At 44.6% G+C, this 19748-nt stretch overlaps 1 protein-coding gene across 3 annotated transcripts in view; it reads right to left on the bottom strand.

Annotated features, from left to right (window-relative positions):
* LOC115075864 (retroviral integration site protein Fli-1 homolog) overlaps positions 1-19748 on the bottom strand; it is a 60858-nt gene that overhangs the window by 19316 nt on the left and 21794 nt on the right. For 2 of the 3 annotated variants that reach the window (XM_029576727.1, XM_029576729.1), the window contains exons 2-3: positions 2828-3033; positions 1895-2064 (exon numbers count right to left, since the gene is read on the bottom strand). In XM_029576727.1, coding sequence (XP_029432587.1) covers positions 1895-2064; positions 2828-3033 — 376 coding nt within the window. The remainder of the gene's footprint in view (positions 1-1894; positions 2065-2827; positions 3034-19748) is intronic. The other variant, XM_029576728.1, reaches the window with a different exon arrangement.

Below are 19748 nucleotides of genomic sequence, written 5' to 3'. Positions count from 1 at the left end.
CTGACACCAAGTGGCTCCCCCCACGGTCTCAGGGCTCTGGAAGGGGCCCTGGCTTACGGCCCCTCAGCCTAGCTGAGTTATAAAATAGGAGAAAAATCCCCAGCAAGGAGCTGGATCTGAGTCCTGGGTCGGATGGAGCTGGAATGGATAAAGGAACGGAAGAGAAACTGCGGCAGCATTTCCCCACACACACACACACATACTCCCTAAAAAAAAGACATGGGAATAGTGGCTTGTAGCACTGGTAGCATTTTGTATTGTTTTAAACGTAATTTTATTTATGCAGATGTGACATATTCATCAAAATATAACAAGGAATAGTATGCAATATTGATAAAATATTGCACACTCTTAATTAATAGTATGCAATACTATTAATCTATTATTACTAATATTAATACATTAATAGTATGCAATACTATTAATGTATTATTACTAATATTAATACATTAATAGTATGCAATACTATTAATCTATTATTACTAATATTAATACATTAATAGTATGCAATACTATTAATCTATTATTACTAGTATTAATACATTAATAGTATGCAATACTATTAATCTCTCACTATATCAGCATATCTCGCTCAGTCATCCTAGTTCCAGGAATGTATAATTATCTTTACTGACGTTATCCTTTCCTTTTATTTCTCTCTTCGCCCAGTTCACTCTGCCTTGTTTTTTGTAACTGCTTTTCTCCGCACTTTAGTTAAAGTTTGAAGTTATTATGCACCCCTGTTCAGCTGTAAACCAGCATGATGTGATTGTATCATGAATGCCGGTATATAAAAAACCTAAATAAATAAAATAAATAAATAAAAGCCCCAAAAAAAGGTACACGGAAAACATTTTGCATCTTTGCAGAAGCAAATGTCGGCGTAGCCCATCAGTTTTACAATGAACCACAAAGGCTGCCCTAGCAGCCTCCAAAAACGCATTCGTCCAATAAAACACAGACACCATCATTCATCTTTGTATCCGGAACTTATTTGAGACCAAAATACCAGAAAAGTCATTCGTATTAAGCGTCTACTTTGGGAAGGTGTGCAAAAAATGACTGCTGGGCCGACGTGATGGGCCTGTATGGTCTTTATCTGCTGTCATTTACTATCGTATTGTAGGCTGTATATTTGTTTCTGATATAACTCACAGAGAATAATAAGCTTTCATAAACAGGTAGTACCTGAGCTTGCCATTACTCATTTTAATAAGATATTCTGTGGAGGCTATCGCTGCTGATTTATTTTTTTTTGTCAGAGAGTAGAAGAGAATTTCCATGCTAAGCTGCTAAAAATAATATTTGTTAAACTAAAGCCAGAAAAATTGTTGGGTAGAGGCAACACCTTTATTAGGCTAATGAGCACCTACAGACACTGCCTGAGGAAGGATTCTTGGTAGTCTTGAAAGCTTACAAGTTAAGGATCTGATTTACTAAGGCTTTTCTCCCATTCTGTGTCGATGGGAAAAATGCTTAGTAAACAAGGCCCTGAGGTACTATCCCTACCCAATTATTCTATTATTTTTACCATAACTGGCGTTCTGATTATTTTTTTTTATTTACTTTCTGTGTGGTAGGGCAGCACCTGTTGGGGGTCAGTGGCCATAGATGCTGGGAGGTATATAATTTCTCAACCATTTCCTATTAATACAAAGCATTGCCGGTCATGATTTATAACCAAAGTACTTAATAGTACTTGAGAGACGATATTGATGCATTAGGCTCCTCTTTCTAGCAACCTTGCAGCCCTACAGAGGAGAAATTATACCCCTACCAACCTGTTGACATGACTGCACCAAACCCTAATATTGTGCATATGATGAAGCCAGAGGAGGTCAAGGACCATGCGTCAGTCATGCTGCCACCCAAGGATCAGGACATAGGCACCCACCTGCTGGCACAATCACTTTCTTCTCCTCGCTGCTGGTGATGTGGGCAGGGTTTATGGGGGGAGTAGTCCGGTGCTCTGTGTAGCTGGCCTGGTATGTCCCATGAGATACTTCTGTAATGCTCACTGCTTTATTCCTCCGGGCTACAGTGCAGTCCACAGGGGATCGTCTGCTGGGGCAGAGGCAAAAAAAGAAGGCATTAGGTGCATGCTGGACAAAGGGGCAGTGGAAGCAGTCACTAACCCGAGTTGTACATTCACAGGAGATGTTATTCTGGCCCTGATTTTCCAAAATCTTACTATGAGAAAGGAGTCCTAAAGCCAGCACGGAACTGAAGGCTACTGGTGGCCCTGTAGAAACTGCATTTAAGCCCAACCCGTATATGAAAGTTGACTCTACAGCCATGATAGGAGCAATCACAGCATAAGAAACCTGTGTACTGTCCAAAAATCAAGTGCTCTGTCCTTTTTGTGGGTTTTTTTTTCTGTGCGGCCATGGTAGGACACATATTTCTGGAAAAGATTTTAAAACCAAATCAGATGTTTTGAATTCTGTCAAACAAGGTGTGCCCTGTTACGCTGACCCATAGCAGAAAGGAAGGATACCTGGAACATACGTATACATATATATATATCTACACAGTACATATAGGCTTAGAGAGGAGACTGGATAGATGTTTGTGCAGGTTTCTCTGTGCATGGCATGGGAGGAGGGACCTTTTCCTCTGTATCTCTTTCGTAATGAAAAGAAACAATTTATTACAAAGTGCCTGTAAATAATATAAAATATTATATAATAAGATGTGCTGCTGATAGTGCCTCGTATCATTTTAAGTGCATGACCTCCTAGATGTGCTTGTACAGAACATGCATGATAATGCTCAGGCTGGCAGACCCACCACCGACATTTATTAACCTATTAGAGAAACCTCTAACCTTGAGCCATTCATGTGCTCATTTTCTCTTTTCACTGTTGGCCCTCGATTGGTTTGAATGACCCATTCTTGATCTGTTAAGTCTGGGCTGCCTTTATTGCTCTGGTTGTAGTCATCTGGTGATGCCATCTCGGTCTTCATGATGTGAGGGGGCCCATAGGTAGGGTCGAATATTGACTGGTCCTCGCTTACAACTGACAAAGCCTCCTGCCAACAGAAACAAAAGAAGATGGTACTACAGTGTACTACTGCAAGGGGAATGAACTGTTTTTGGGGTAGAAGAATGTCTGTGGTGGTGGCCCCTGGACACGATTTGGAAATATTGTCCATACTGAGACAATGTTTTCACTGTGGAGGCTGACCATGGTTGGATATTGCTGCTCAGGGTGTGTCAATATCGTGACTTTGTGTTTGTTGCCATCTATAAGACTCCAGCAGTTGCAGATTTCCAAAAACACATCCAGGTTTTTGTAAATGGTATATGATTGGCCAAAAACACAGATGCAAGAACCTTTATTAGAGATTAGGGAGAGGTTTTTATCTTCTTCAGCTTTAGCCTCAATCCTACCCACAGCTTTTTGGCCATGGTGTGATAATACTGTGACCACAGTTGATGACCATAATTGGGAATGGTTGCCAGTGCCCCTAGCCTTCCATGATTGTGCGGCCATAAGAGAAACTGCATAATTAATTGGTTGCTGCATAATTGACAACATGCCACAGAATCAACATACCTGAAGTTTTTCCACCTCTTAAGTCAATCTTTTGAAGAAAGTCACAGGCTGCCTTCCTACAGTCTCAGTTCTCTCTGCTCCTGCTCCAGCCCATCCTCTCATAAACAGTCTGCAAGGAACCAGTGTGTGTGTATGTGTGTGGGGGAGGGGGAGTTTGAGGCTAAGGCTGAGGAAGATAAAAACCTCTCCCTAATCTCTAATAAAAGTTCTTACATCTGCGCTTTTTGGCCAGTCATATCCCATTTATAAAGACTTGGATGCATTTTTGGAAATCTGCAACTGCTGGAGTCTCACAGATGGCAGGGAGTGCATTCATTTCTATTCGTAGAAGCCTTAATGACTGACACTACTACTGACAAGATTCAAATGTATGTTAATCCAACCCATTTTTGTGTCTGTTACCGTGTGCCCAATAAAGGATGCTTGCACTCTTTTAAAACAAAACAAAAGTGACATGTCACAGTTAAAAGTTTGTAACTTATAGGATACATATTCAGTCATTGTCTGGATAGCTATGTTAGCCAGATAAATGAATCCGGCTAACTCTGGAGGTATTTGCAATAGTGTAGCCAGCCATACTATTAAATATAACTTTATCCAGATAACTTTTAGGGAGTTGTTGGACGCAACCAGACTTAGGGCCAGATTCATTAATGCTTTGATTCCGTTTTGGGTCCAATGCAATAAGACGAGTGCTGAAAGCGGGCCCTCGTATTGAGCACTTGTTTTCTTAATGCGTGTGCAGCCACATCCCCTGGGTGACTGATGCAGTATTTAAACGAGGGGCTGCACAAAAAAAGGGAGGAGATGTATGTCCATAATGCTCAAATGCATCGGGTGCCCACAATTGCAGTGGGCGCTCGATATGAGCCTCCGTTCTTATCCTGTTTCTTCAAGCCAATTTCTGTCTTATTCTGCTGAGGTTACTGAAGACGCCCGTAGCTTAGCGCCCCCTGCTATGGGCATGTAAATCGTGCAGCCATAAGAATTTTAAAAAATTCAACACCACAAGCAGTAAATTTAAGTGTCGTAAAGATAGTAAGTAGGAGAACACAGAAAGGACCGTATTTTTTTGGTTTTCATGAGCCCTTGACTCACAAATTGAATTTACACTACCTCCGGGGCTGGAGTTAAATTTGTTGCATTAAAGCATAATCGTTAGCACCCTGCGATTTCCTGTATCGGGGCTAATAGTTAATTTACACGTGATGGACGCTATCGGCTACGCATTTCTTTGGACGTGCATTTTGGACTCACTAATCTCCTTATGCATCAGGTGGAAGTCCAGCACGGCCAAAACACGCACCCAACAGCACATAGAGCTGTGCGCCAGGCTGAGCGCAATTTATTGCATTGACCCCCTCAATGCTTGTGGGAAAACCCCTTAGCGAATCAGGTAGTTAGCTGCATACGTTATCCAGCTAGCATAACTCCTCCCTGAAAGAAGCCTGGAATGCCCCTAAGTTATTTGGCTACATTTTAACTGTATAATAAGATATCTGGCAAACATTTAGCAAAATAAGTGCCCAAATATTAATTTAGACGGTAAAAATAATACAGAGGGCCAACCGTTTATAGATAACTCCCTATTAATCACTTGCTAGATCCACAAAAAATAGAGAGATGACACATAACCAATGTGTATAACGTTTATTTAAACAGCAAACACACATACCTGTGTAGACACTCTAAAAACTAAACTAACACATCCACACCGTTCATCCACATCTTGTTAAAATACATATTGCACAATGCATGAACTGTAATTCACAAACCTTATGTATTCAAATTCAAACTACAAATCTCCATTGATTACAGATGTAAATCTAATTTTTGAACTTATGCATGTGATTTCAAAGTATATCAATATTTTCTAAACATGAGTACTAGGTACAAAAAGCAAAACTATTTCTCAACATGAGTCCGAACTGTTTCTCAACATGGGTCCAACAAAAGATATCTTCGTTTCATCTTCCAAGAAGGCTTCCTCAGGGACTGAATATTATCAAAGCTGTTTCACTTCCATGTCCATTCACTCATGTAGATACACAGTAACACAAGGTCCAATCTGTTACCTTTGTAACACTAACCGAGAACCTCTCATGAACACGCACCAGTCAAAATGTACACAAATATATTCAAAAAGCACACGATGCATCCATTCATAACCCGGTAAACTTGACCGCTTGCCCCCAAACGCTGAACGCTGAAAAACGGGGGTGCTCGCTTACAGTGCTGCACTATTGGGTCTAAAGCTCGATTCAAATAATTCAATTTCAAAAATAGTTTAGATAACCGGATATGACATCATATTCCGCCATGAGTCAAACATGGCGCCATGAGTCAAACATGGCGGAATATGACGTCATATTCGCCAAGGCACCTGCGCGCCTTGGCGTTTCTGGAGGCACGCCAAGGCGCGCAGGTGCACATTGGCACTCGCGCCTTGGCGTGCCTCAGAAACGCCAAGGTGCGCAGGTGCACATTGGCACGCGCGCCTTGGCGTGCCTCCAGAAACGCCAAGGCGCGCAGGTGCACATTGGCACTCGCGCCTTGGCATGCCTCCAGAAACGCAACCATTTTAAAACTTACCCATGCACATGCATGCATGTTATAAAATAGCCTGGCCGCATGCACGTGTCTGCCTAATTTGAAGTGGGCGGGTGAATCCCGCTTCTACCGCATAAGTCGGGGGATTTTAAAAGGGAAGTGCCCCCATGCCATTGCCAGTTTCATCAGTTCTTCAATCAGTTTGCCCAGTTAAAAGCTAGGCTCCCCAAATCCCACTGTTTTAATAACCTTCACTCCCCTAAGTTAGCCCAGACCTTTAAAACCCTCACATATGGCTACTTTCCCCTCCTCCATAGCAGACGCAAACTTATGCGGCATTAGGACCTGGGTGCGCACCCACATCTCTCGGCCCCTGCCCCGGAATGCCCATGCCCTGCCCAGACTCCACCCAGACCACTCCCCTTTTTGAATCGGAGTGAGATGTGGGCGCTTCGAGAGATATTGCGCGTATCTGGGCGGCTTTCAAATTCGGTGTGCGTGCATGAGCCCGACTTGTACGCCCATCCCCTAATTGATGTCCGCACCAGCCTTTTAAAATTCACCTTTACGTGGATGCCTGAGGCAATGGATTGCCCAAGGTCACAATCAGTGTCCTTGGAAGAAGCAGGATTTGAATTCGAGACTTCTGGTTCCCAGTCCATTATTCCAGCCATGAGACTCTTTCTCAGTGACCATATTTAGACGGTGGTTAAAGACATCACTGATGATAACTGTTGGAGTGCTAGCTGTGCTAAGATATAGGCTTGTAATGTCCGTATGTAACCTGAAACCCCAGCATGGCCAGCTCAAACATCCATCCTTGTGAAACAGAGGCGTTCACAGGAAGACTCATGGCCAAGGACAGTCTCCATGACCTCCCAGGAGAAAGAAGCCTCTTTTTCAAAACCCCAAAGATTTTTCCTTACTGGGGCTCCTCCTCTCATCAATCCAGGCCGGGCACCAAAGGCACCACTCAGACTCCAAGATTGTTGTTCAAAATAAAAATAGTTTACTGGCACTGATGAGCAGGTAGAAGAAAGTCCAAACTAACGGTTCACCAGTTGAGAGTGCAGTGAAGAACAATGAAAGACCAAACAGCATTAAAAAAATCTCAGTCACTGCAACCTCCCAGCAAAACAGCTCTTGGGGGCAGGAACCCTTCCTCCCTTGGGTCTCCCCAGGTTCCTTCTTTCTTCTGTCGGCAACTTCTAGCACTCTGGTGAGCTTCAGTCCGACTGTTTTCTTCCTCAGCTGGGCAGTTCTTCCTTTTGCAGTCCTCTCTGGAACAACTCCAAAACTCTCTCAGGAACAAGATGAAATTATTCCTTCCAGCTAAATAACTGGGAGCCCCAACCTGGCCCCGGCCATCCTCCCTGGATGAGATTCTCTTCTTCATCCTCACCTCTCTTGAAGGCCTGAGCAGGCTGGCCTTGGGCCTCATCCACTTTCTCAAAGCTGGAATAATTCAGCTTCTCAGCACTCCTCCATTGGGAGAAAGCATTCCCTCGGCTCTTACCTGTGATGGGACCAAACCCTAGTGGTAACCCTCTGTGAAGAGATGGGAACCCTCAGACTGCAGGCTGCAGACCGACTTCTTCCGAATTCTGCTCCAAAAATCCCTCTGCATGCTCCTACTGCTTTTATTAAAGCTAAGACCCCCTCCCAGCGGGACTCCTTAAACACTCCTACCTACACTGACCTCACTAATAAGGGCAGGCAGGGTCTGTTGAGACCACTGATCCTACATTACTGGCACACAAGGTCTGTTGAGACCATTATGGCCATAACAGTTAAGAACAACACCACTAGTAATGGGAAAATCTGGGGGTCCCTTACACAGGTAAATAAAAACCATAGGTAACTGAGTAATAATAACAGTATTTTACAAATCTACAAGGCAACTGGTAGAAAGGCACTTTATAAGAACCATAATAGTATTCTTGTTATAATTTAGTTTTAGAATGCATTGGAAGGATCCAAAGATGTTACAATCATTTAAGAAACTACATGCAGCCGCCTCTGGGGTGCATTGACAGTGAGCAACTGCATCTGAAGACCTTTCCAGTTCATGTATTGGTTTGCTACAATCCACCAGGGATGACTATGGTCGATTCCAGTTTGGATTCGTATTTACTACTGGCAGTCTTACCATTTCTCAACTCAGGAGGAAGAAAACACATTTTAATGATGTGGTTGAAAGATTTTTCTGTGTTGTCTTGTGCTGTGGTGTTCTTTTTTTTTTTTTAAGCTTGTAAAACTCATTCAAATGTTGAGAATAGCTTGGGTAACCGATAATAAGCCCTGGCTGAGTCTTGTTTCCAGTCAGAGCAGGGCAGGTCAGTAAGGGGGAGGACACCATTCAGATGCTGCCCCTCCCTTTGGGGCTGGAATGGATGCTCCCAGGGGGAGTCTGTGGGAGGTCCCTTAGGGGTTTTGTGAAGTTAGGAGGAAGTGAGGAGTTTAGCTTTAGCCTTTGTTGTTTTTCAGGCCCAGTCAGGGGAGTCAGGCTAACCCAGCCTGTGGAAGCAGACCAGGGGCAGGAGGGGTCCCTTCCAGGCTACTCGATAGCTGCTTGGGATTGCCCTCTGGGTTTTACATTTTCTTGGTAGGACCCGGTGCACCACCTGGACGCAGGGATTGGGGAACCCTGTTTATGGGACTGCCCAGGTTAGAGAGGACCTGCCCCTCTACACCTCAGCGAGGATGGAGCAGGTGGTGACCCAGTGCCAGGACCCTCCAGTGCTAAATTGGTTTACAAGGGACGAGACTTTGCCTTTGGGATTCAGGGGGAAGTGTTTGAGTGCCCTGAAGGGAACATCAGAAGCTGCTATTCCATCTGGATTTCTCCTTTAAGGGATCCAAACACCAACAGAACAACGAACTGTGAGTAACAAACAGAAAACGCTGAACACACCTCACAGGAGTCTTCGCCCCAGGGAGAGAAGAGAATTTTGCAACTCTCTGTGCCAAAACTGTTTTGCATATTTTTATTCAGGTTTTTTTTTTTGTTTTTTTTGTTTTTTAAATATTTATATACCGTTTTACTAATACAAAAATTGATCAAAGCGGTTTACAACCATAAATAGATTAAAGTAAAATTAACTTATGGCAATAAAATAAAAATTAAAATGTTGATAAAAATGAATAAAGTACAGTTGGAAATGAAAAAAAATACAATTCAATATGTGATCAATATAAAAAATCCCAAGGATTTATAAACTATCGTTAAATAAGAAATACTATAGATTCATTACCATTATTTTAACGAAACTAGGACAGGTAAGAAAATATATAGATACAGACTTAACAGTCGCATAATTATGGAGAATTTTTTTTTTTTTTTTTTAAATGTCCCTCATGGAAGGTAATCCCTGCCACACCACCAAATGTGAGTACCTTTCCCACCTGGGGTCTCCACGCCTTTTACTCCTTGGAAGTGGGGACACCCTGGGTCCCTGTGAGGGTTACGTCTGCACAGAGTGAGAGAAAGAACTGTAAAATGCCCGGATTAATTGTGCGGCCGAGACTGAATAAACTGAGCCCATGTACTACTGCTTATCTGCAGGTAAACTTTAGTTTTGGACCCCACCTTGGAGTCTGGAGTGGGCTTTTGCATACCTCGCCCACAGTGTGAACTTCATCATGGGAGGCTCCTCCTCTCCCAGGGGCCACAAACATTCCAGAGACTCCCTTAGCTCTCAGGGCCTTGGAAGATAATCCCCCCCCCACCCAACAAAGGATCCACACCTTGGGGAGAAAAGAGACCATGGGGGTCATTTACCAGATGGCTCGCACGTGATAAGGGATGTTTCGCATGCGAAAAGTCCCTTATCGAGTGCGATACCAAGATGGGGGCGGAGTCGGCCCCGGAAGAGGAGGAGTCGGGGCGTCACCGGGGCCGACTCCGCGAAGACGCCTCGGACGACGAAAAGGTAAAGGCCTTTTCGCGTCCTATTTCGTGCCCAATAGCTACACCTTCTATGGTGGCGCTATTGGGTGCGAAACCGGCAGTGATCGCACCGCCGCGATGCGATCGCTGCCGGCTAGCACAGGCCCGCCCCTCATTACCTAAAGTATCGCAGGCCTGCGATACTTTAGAAAATGAGGCCCTATGTCTACTGCTAGCCAGGGTCCCTGCCCCAAAGAGACTATAAATCATTTTATGCCACCCCCCCCCCCCTGCAAGATAGGCACAAAGGGTTGGGGTTACCCTTGCTGGAGAAGTATTTCTCAAATGCAGCCACCCGTAAATATTTTGCAGTTGCCAGGCATGAAGGAGTTTGCTAATATTAATGGTGTATGGTCAGAAAAATTAGCAGTGGGTCACCAACAACAGTTGGTAGCCGCAGTCACTCTGTTGTGAGATCCCCTTCTTTTTTAAATTAGCTTTTTTTTTTTAGTCAAGTTTTATATTTTGTCTGGTTTTATTTATTATTTATTGCTCCCAATACCGTTTTTGTTTTTATGAAGTTTAAATTTGATTTTATTATTTTATGATTTATTTGTTATTTGCCTTTTATGATATGTTGAAATTGTTTTATGAATGTTGTCTTGTACATCGCCTAGGCCTTTTAGAGTTAGGCGATTCACAAATTCTGAACAAATGTAAATGTAGAGTCTATCACAGACATGCTCTGTGTGTCTTCTCCCCTTCTCCCATAATTACTCCTAATAAACACGTATGCTGGACGTGCCAGCTTCCTCCATCTTCCTCTGCTGCCTTCCAGGGCACACATGTGCAGCCCATACTAGTTTCTTTCTCAGGAACAGTTAGTTGCCTCCCCTTCCCAACAGATCTAGTTGCGCCATGGTTGGTTTCATCCCTGGGGAGATACCTGGGGCAGGCAGGGTGGAGGGTAGAGGTTCCTGTCACTGTTTCCTGCCTGCTGCATGTCTGTTCTGTTTACAAGCTCTCTGCTTCCTGTTTGAGAATGAGTGCAGTAACTGATCTTAACACCAGACACACACACACACATCTATATTTACGCACGAGGCTCTGTATCAGTGGTGCTGCTAGTAGGTAGGAATAGCGGGTCAGCCAATCTGGTTCCTGGAGTGCCGAGGCTGTTGAATTGGGAGGCAGGATAGGGGCTACAGCAATGGCTGACGTATACCGTGTTTCATGACACGCTCTGCTATTTCTTATGAAAAGCATGTAATCAAGTTGTATTAAGTAAATAAATAGATAGGAATATTGGTTTTGTGGGCAGAGGGAGGTGAGGAAGTTGCAGACATTGGTGGCGGGGAGAGGGGTGATGGTAAAAGAGGTGGAGTTATTGGTTGTGGTGGGCAAGGCAGGATCATTGGTGAGGATGAAGGACGCAGGAATATTAGCAGGAGAGGTCATGACAGCAGAGGAGGAATGTTTTAGTGGGTGATGGTGAGAGAGGCAGAGTCACTGGTATGAACAAGAAACAGTGAGGGGAGACCTGTACGGTGCCTGTTTATTGATGACCAGGCCCTGTCATGGCTGGGACCATTACTAAGCATTGAAAGGCCTTGAAGATTGAGGTCCCCAATGGGATCATTAGGATCTGGCTTTGGGAGATAAATTGGACAGAGTGCATGCTTTCCTCTGCAGTAATGCTGCAGGTATTTCTCACTCTCTGGTTACCGCAAGCCTGGGATTTCTTGTGCTCTGGGTGACTTCACAGCCAAAAAGTGGAAGTCCTGCTCCAGAGTTTCTCACTGCCACCCCTGCCAGTTAAGCCATCCATTCCCCCGACCCCTCTCCTGCCAGAATAACCTTTCTCTTCCTGGAACTCGCCCATTAATTCTAAAAACCTGCGTTATGCAGACTACAAGAGCAGCTGCTGAGAAAGAAAAAGAGAGACATAAACCAGGGAAGAGGAAGGGGCTTGGTGCCCCTGGTACCCAGAATGCACTGCTTCGTTATTTCATGCCAGCAGGACTCAGACAAGGTGTGGGGTTTCTGAGGAAACGGAAGAGGAGAGGGGTATGGGAGCAAGAGCACTGGGCAGGATAATTGCACATTTGCATTGTCCCTGCCTAAAAGAGCTTACCCCTGTATACCTAAGGCTGGGAAGAGTGGACGTGAGGTCTCAAGGCTCGTAAGCAGACCCCTTGGGGGTCCATAGCCGGCTTCTGTACACGGAGGTTATTCTTTTCATAGGTCACAAGTGTTGCCTGGGAAAGAACTGGGTCACTGCTGAGCTTCAATGCTAGGGATGCATGGGACATTTGAGCATTTATATTAAACAAATTCAAGTCACTGATTTATTCTTTGCAGTTGGTGTTCTTGTGCAGAGAACTTCTCTAAAGGTTTGCTTGCTGGTGTCCACATCAAAGAGACGGTGGAGTCAGAAGGCCCAGAGATCCCTGAATGGCCTGAAACACAGAACACCTTGGCTATCTCACAAGAAAACATTTTCTTATATATATATATATATAACTGACCAAACCAATGAGAAAAAGGCTGGTACCTGTGATGGGGTCACTATGCTAGACTAAGATAGGAAGAATAAAGCTAGGAACCAAAGATTCAAGGGAAAGGGGGGGGGGGGGGAAGGAAAATACAGCAACACCAGGCTAGAGACGTCCCTTGATTCCTTCCCCCGGATGTTACAAGGACAGAAGAACCACAGGTGTGGGAGGTTAAGGGTGGGACTTCCCTGGGGCCAATCAGCTGGCAGAGGAGGAGGAGTTCCCACAGGATAAAAAGGACCCCTTAGTAGAGCAGTCTCAGTCTCCTGTGGGGACCGAGGAGGAAGGATTGGATTTCCTGGTGGTGCTGGGAGACTTCGAGGCTGGACATTCCCCGACCGTGTGAAGGACTGCCGCAACTATCACAGAGAAGGTGAGCGTGGGGACTTCTGTTGTTGGACGAATGACAAGGATACTTTGCCTGGAGGACTGCCAGTGGGTGGCTGTACCTCTGGGGAAGGGTTGAGGTCCCAGAGGTACGGAGGGAGGTGGCAGTTAGGCCCCGTGGGGCCGGACTTTTGAACTATGGACTTTGAGAGGGACTTCTGAAGCCAGTGGTTGGAAAGTGAGTTGCTGGCTCAGTGGGGAAGGCATCTGCCTTCTATCCAGATGGTGAGGGTTCAAATCCCACCTGGGGACTTGTAAGATAAATACGGCTAAATTGCTATTTTGAGTTTCCAAGGGACCAGGGAAGCTCATTCAGGGATTGGATCCCGGGAACAGACGCAAGCAGCGGTGTACGGACCGGTGGAAGCGTCACAGTACCCCTGAAACAAAGCACAGATCAGCCAGTTCTTGCCCAAAGAGGTCTATATGGGTGTCCCCTACTCAAAATTCATGTTATGCAGTTTAACTGACCCCTGGAGAAATAAAATCAATGATGATTTCTACAAATCTGCTAGCTAGAAAGAGTTGAAGTGGTGTTCCAGAACAGAAAGAAAGAGGAACGGAGACACTAAAGGCCCTGATGTTGCTACAGAAGAGATGTATAGAGAACGGCTTAAAAGACGAGTGGATGGCCCAAATAATGAATAACATAGAAATGACGGCAGAAGAAGACCAAATGGCCCATCCAGTCTGCCCAGCAAGCTTTCGCACTTTTTTTTTCTCATACTTATCTGTTACTCTTGGCTCTTAGTAACCCCTTGGTTCTATTTCCCTTCCACCCCCACCATTAATGTAGAGAGCAGTGCTGGAATTGCATCTAAGTGAAATATCAAGCTTGATTAGTTAGGGGTAGTAATAGCTGCAATAAGCAAGCTACACCCATGCTTATTTGTTTACCCAGACTATATAATTCAGTCCTTGTCTGTATATAGATCCAGTTTTCTTCATTCCCTCCTGCTGTTGAAGCAGAGAGCTATGCTGGATATGTGTGAAATATCAGACTTTCTCTCCTGCCGTTGAAGCAGAGAGCTATGCTGGATATGCATTGAAAGTGAAGTATCAGGCTTATTTGGTTTGGGGTAGTAACTGCCGTAACAAGCAAGCTACTCCCTGCTTTTTTGTGAATGCAAATCCTTTTTTTCCACATTTCCTCTTGCCGTTGAAGCTTAGAGCAATGTTGGAGTCGCATTAATCGTGTGTATGTTTATTGAATAAGGGTATTGTCTCCAGGTAGTAGCCGTCATTACCATGAGCCACCCACTCTTCATTCACATCCTCTAGACTTTATGGATCCACAGTGTTTGCCACGCCCCTTTGAAGTCCTTCACAGTTCTGGTCTTCACCACTTCCTCCGGAAGGGCATTCCAGGCATCCACCACCCTCAGTGAAGAAATACTTCTTGATATTGGTTCTGAGTCTTCCTCCCTGGAGCTTCAAATCGTGACCTCTGGTTCTGTTGATTTTTTTTCTGACGGAAAAGATTTGTCGTTGTCTTTGGATCATTAAAACCTTTCAAGTATCTGAAAGTCCGTATCATATCACCTCTGCTTCTCCTTTCCTCCAGGGTGTACATATATTTGAAAGAAGAAATGTCCATTTAGATGGACAAAGAGTGAATAGCTGCACGGATAACAGAGTGAATAAATCCATGGAATCCCTAACTGAGGGATAAGTAGACGGTCAGGAGAGAGTGGAATGAATATCTGAAGAATGAATAGGAAAACAGATTGCTTGAAGACTTAATAGGTATTTCATTTTCATAGAGCAACTGGATATACACAGAAGTGTACAATGTTGATAAACCCCTGCCCCAAGGAGTTTACAATCTAAATGGGTACCTGAAGTAAGGAGAAATAAAGTGACTTGCCCAAGGTCAGTGAGGAAAGCTTCCCTGGTTCCCAGCCTACTGCTCTAAACACTAGGCCACTTCTAAAGCAGAAACGCAACCCTTCCCCGCCACACACCATATTGTGTCCCACTGTAGAGTGTGACAACGGCCTTACCATCTGTACCCTCTCAGTAATGAAGAGCAGGAAACCAATGTGCTAAGACCGAGACTTGTCTGCTTGGTGAAAGCCACTGTTCATGGGATGTCGTTTATTTTCAGCTTATCATGAAAGTTGCTTTGACTATTTGTGCCGCAGTTGACAGTGGCAGAAAGAGAGCTTCATTCACTCCTAAACCAAAGTGCTGTCTCCTGAATGAGGTCCTCAGGTGCTTACTGCCTCCAAATGAATCGGTGAGCAGAATATGGGAAGCAAAATATGTTTTCACACAGCCTTTCTGTTCCTGTAGAGGGAGGAGAGGGGAGAATGGAAGTAACAAAGAGGTGCAGTAATGTGTGGGACAAGGATGATGAAACAGAAGTTCACTTAGTGTCTATCACATTGTGAAGCTCCAGGGAGGAAGACTCAGAACCAATGTCAGGAAGTATTTCTTCACGGAGAGGGTGGTGGATGCCTGGAATGCCCTTCCAGAGGAAGTGGTGAAGACCAGAACTGTGAAGGACTTCAAAGGGGCATGGCAAACACTGTGGATCCATAAAGTCTAGAGGATGTGAATGAAGAGTGGGTGGCTCATGGTAATGACGGCTACTACCTGGAGACAATACCCTTATTCAATAAACATACACACGATTAATGCGACTCCAACATTGCTCTAAGCTTCAACGGCAAGAGGAAATGTGGAAAAAAGGATTTGCATTCACAAAAAAGCAGGGGAGTAGCTTGCTTGTTACGGCGTTTACTACCCCAAACCAAATAAGCCTGATACTTCACTTTCAATGCATATCCAGCATAGCTCTCTGCTTCAACGGCAGGTGAGAAAGTCTGATACTTCACGCATATCCAGCATAGCTCTCTGCTTCAACGGCAGGGGAAATGAAGAAAAGTGGATCTATATACAGACAACAACCAACAAGGACTGAATTACATAGTCTGGGTAAACAAATAAGCATGGGTGTAGCTTGCTTATTGCGGCAGTTACTACCCCTAACTAATTAAGCTATTTCACTTAGATGCAGCTCCATCACTGCTCTCTGCATTAATGGTGGGGGTGGAAGGGAAATAGAATCTAAAGGTTACTAAGAGCCAAGAGTAACAGATAAATATGAAAAAAAAAAAGTGCGAAACTTGCTGGGCAGACTGGATGGGCCGTTTGGTCATCTTCTGCCGTCATTTCTATGTTTCTATATGGGAGAAAACTCCGGAACACCTTAAAGAGATCTGGCCCAGTTCACATTCTGCCTTATTCAGCAGGAATCCTGCTCCCTGGGAAGCAGTATAAGGAGCCGGGCACCAGGGGAGAGAAGGAGGCCTAAGGAAAGAGAATACTGCTGAACTGTAAGTTGTATTGTTGAACTGTGAAGAATTCTGGTCACAAAGAGAGAAGATTTTGATGGAGTTCAGCCTGAAGTCTGTTCTCTGGCTTACCCAAGGCCGTTCACGGTGCCACAGATAGGCAGAGGGAGCACTGGAGGAGTGGGAAGGCACTTCTTGGGCACTTCAGCCAGATCAATTACTTTGTATAGGTGACCAGAGAGTTGGATGAAGGGAGAGCGCTAGACGTAGTTGGATATCAGAAGGCCTTTGACAGGATTCCACATAACTGACTTATAAATACATTGAGCGCCCTTGGTATGAGCTCTAATGTGCCTGAGTGGGTTAGAAACTGGTGGCAAAGGGTAGTGGTAAATAGAGTTCACTCTGAGGAGGGGCCGCAGGGATCGGTTGCTGGGCCGGTTCTTCTCAACATTTTCATGAGCGACATAGCAGAAAGATTGTTGGGAAAGGTTTGTCTTTTTGCGGATGATCCCCAAACCTGTAACAGGGTGGACAGCCAGGAAGGGGTGGAAAGCATGAGGAGGGATCTAGCAAAGCTTGAGGAATGGTCTGGCAGCTAGGATGTAATGCTAAAAAAAATGCAGGGTCATGCATATGGGCTGCAAAAAAAACAGTACAGGGAATGACATTCTTCCAAGTACAAAATAACAGCTGGGTGTGATGATCACAAGGTGACCAAACAGATGGATAAGGTGATGACAAAAGCCAGAAAGATGCTTGGGTGCATTGGGCGAGGAATGGTCAGCAGATATTATCGCCCCTGTATAGGACCCTGGTGAGAACTTATTTGTGTGCGGTTCTGAAGACCACACTTTGCCAAGGATACAAACTGACGAGTCAGTCCAGAGGGCAGCTACTAAAATGATCGGTTGTCTTTTTGTAAAGCATATGAGGAATAGACTTAAAGATCTAACCATGTGAACCCTAGAGGAATCGCAGGATAGGGGAGATATGATAGAGTCATTAATATACCTGCAAGGAGGATCTAGAACAAGGGGTCATGGGATGAGGGTGAAACAGCATAAACTCAGAAGTAATCTAAGGAAATATTTATTTGCAGAAACAGTAAAGGATGCATAGAACAATCTCCCTAGGGTGCTGGTGGAGACAAAGACAATATCTGTTTTCAAGAAACATGGGACAAGCATAGGGGATCTCTGAGGACATGGTAGGGCTGAGAAGTTGGTGTGGATGGCCCTATAGTCTTTATCTGCCATCATGATTCTGTGTTTCTGTTTTTGTATGAATATGCCCAGCTATGATGATCCACCTCAGGAGATGCTGACCTTTTAGTCGTTACTGGTGTTTCCTTAGTTATTCTCTGCTTTCAAAAACAAATACACAGTAGGACCTAATATGGATAAAGCATCTGCCGTTCACTATTTTTGGATGCGTGCATGTCAGCAGGAGCACACACACAAACAAGTCAACTTGCAAAGTGAGATTTGCAAAGAGGGAGGAACAGTAAACAGCAGAAACCTATAATAAGTTATTTTGCTCAGTGTTTACAGAAGAAGGGGAAGGTAAGAGTCCTCAGGTGGGCAATGGATTTATAAATGTGTAGAGCCCCCATAGGGCTCCCTATGAAGATGTGACCTTGTAGAAGGGCCATGCATTAGAGCAGGAGAGAGAACAGACCAGCTGTGCCACAGCTGCTGCAATGATGGTTTCTGGGTCTGGGTAAGACCGAGACCCCTAGAGGAGTTGTGGATCTTTGAGTTGAACGTCTACGGGAGAAGAATGCTTTCTGCAGAGATCCTAGGCCCAATCGGTACAAACTAGAAGTAAAGAAAAGGATCCAACCAGAGTTACAGCATTATTTATTTGGATACTGTTTATAAGGAAGTCTCAACTGGCGGGTGTGTCCATGCAGAGTCCTGAGAGTCCCTAAATCCCAGCTGCAATAGCTGGTGAAGACCCTACATTTCAGAAAGGAATACGGGGGATCCCAGTTTCTTTATTTTTGGATTGTGGATTTATCAAAGGAAAAATGTATTCCGAGTCAGATCCATGTTATTGCACAGCTGCTTCAGTAAAGACATAATGTTGGAGCACCAATCCCGTGTCCCACTCGTTCTTTTAAATGCACTTGTGATTGATACAACAAATGCCTTGGACCCTCTCCCAACAAAGAATCCACCGAATGGGGCTTGAAGAGAGTGGGCTGTGACTGACCCTGTGAATCTTAATGTCGTCCCTAAATTCAGGATTGCAAATGTGAAAAGACTGCAAACCAATTTCCAGAGGAGGAGGTCTTATTCATTGATAGCTAGCTCCTGCCTTTCCACTGGTAGCTCAGGTAGAGTAAGCATCTTCCCTGTCTCCAACGGATCTTGAGTAAGAGAGGATGAGGGCTCACGCCCCAGGACCCTGGAAGAACGCAGGAGGGTGCCTGCTCCAGTTTCTGAGGGTCTGAAAGAGGCAGGAACGGACCCTATGCAACAAGGTGGGGACCCGAGGAAACGGACAACTTACAGGGCCACTGGTGTAACTTCTGCAGTTGGCAAAACTATGAAAACACTGCCAAAACAAAAGAGAGGAGAGCAGAACATGGGTTCACAATTTGACTGAGTTCCTTGATAAGGTTCAGTGCCATGGATGTAGCTTGTCAGAAGGCCTGTGATGAAACTGAACTGGCCACTATCAGAGCAGGCCAGAGAGGTGTAAATAGGGTGAGGAGCTGGCTGAGCAGCAGGATGCAGAGAGTGCTGGCAAATGGACCTGCCAGGCTCTGGTTCTTTCTGTAAAACCTTATGTTTCTTACCTTTTCACACATAATAGCCTGCCAGGTATTTGCAGAAACTGGGATACGTGGCATATATAAAACATAACAAGCAATCGTCAATGATAAAACAGAAGAATTAACGTACAGCCAATATAATCCTCTATCAAGTCCCCCAACAGGGGGGAACCAGCTAAGAAAAGATAAGGAAGCTTTTCTGTACTTGCACATAAAAAAAGAACCAGGAAAAGGCACGCCGGGCTAGGAAATGCAATTATACAGCAAAGCTATTTACCAAATCGTAGGGGTTTTCTTGGTGTATATGTTTCTTCCTAAGATATAATGCACACTGTCATATTTGCATGAAAAATGAAGAAACAATTCACTGTGGAAAAAATTCCTTTTGTCTACTCGGTGTCTCTCAAGACCCGGAAAAAGCCGTATTTTCGACCCATAATCAATCAATCCCTCACCTTAAAGAAAATCCTCAGAACAGAAGTTTTGCCCGTTTCTTCCTGAGAGGTCGGAAGAAAAGCTCTCCAGAGCTCCCTTGATCTTCCTCAGCCCCAGCTTGTAACTTTTAGTGCCTCCTGCAAGCTTCTTTAATGGAAACAGAAGGTTTTATTCTGCCAGAGTCTCCTTCGTATATCTAACAAAGTTCCTCGGGCCCTATCCTAGAAACCTGGGGGAACCTTTGGCTTTCCTTACCAGAAGGAATGGGGAGATTCAGCGAGGTTGGGGTTG

Source organism: Rhinatrema bivittatum, chromosome 14, assembly GCF_901001135.1.
Source record: "Rhinatrema bivittatum chromosome 14, aRhiBiv1.1, whole genome shotgun sequence".
Lineage (NCBI taxonomy): Eukaryota > Metazoa > Chordata > Amphibia > Gymnophiona > Rhinatrematidae > Rhinatrema > Rhinatrema bivittatum.
Note: the sequence above shows the minus strand (reverse complement) of the source record. Positions and strands in the feature narration are given on the sequence as shown.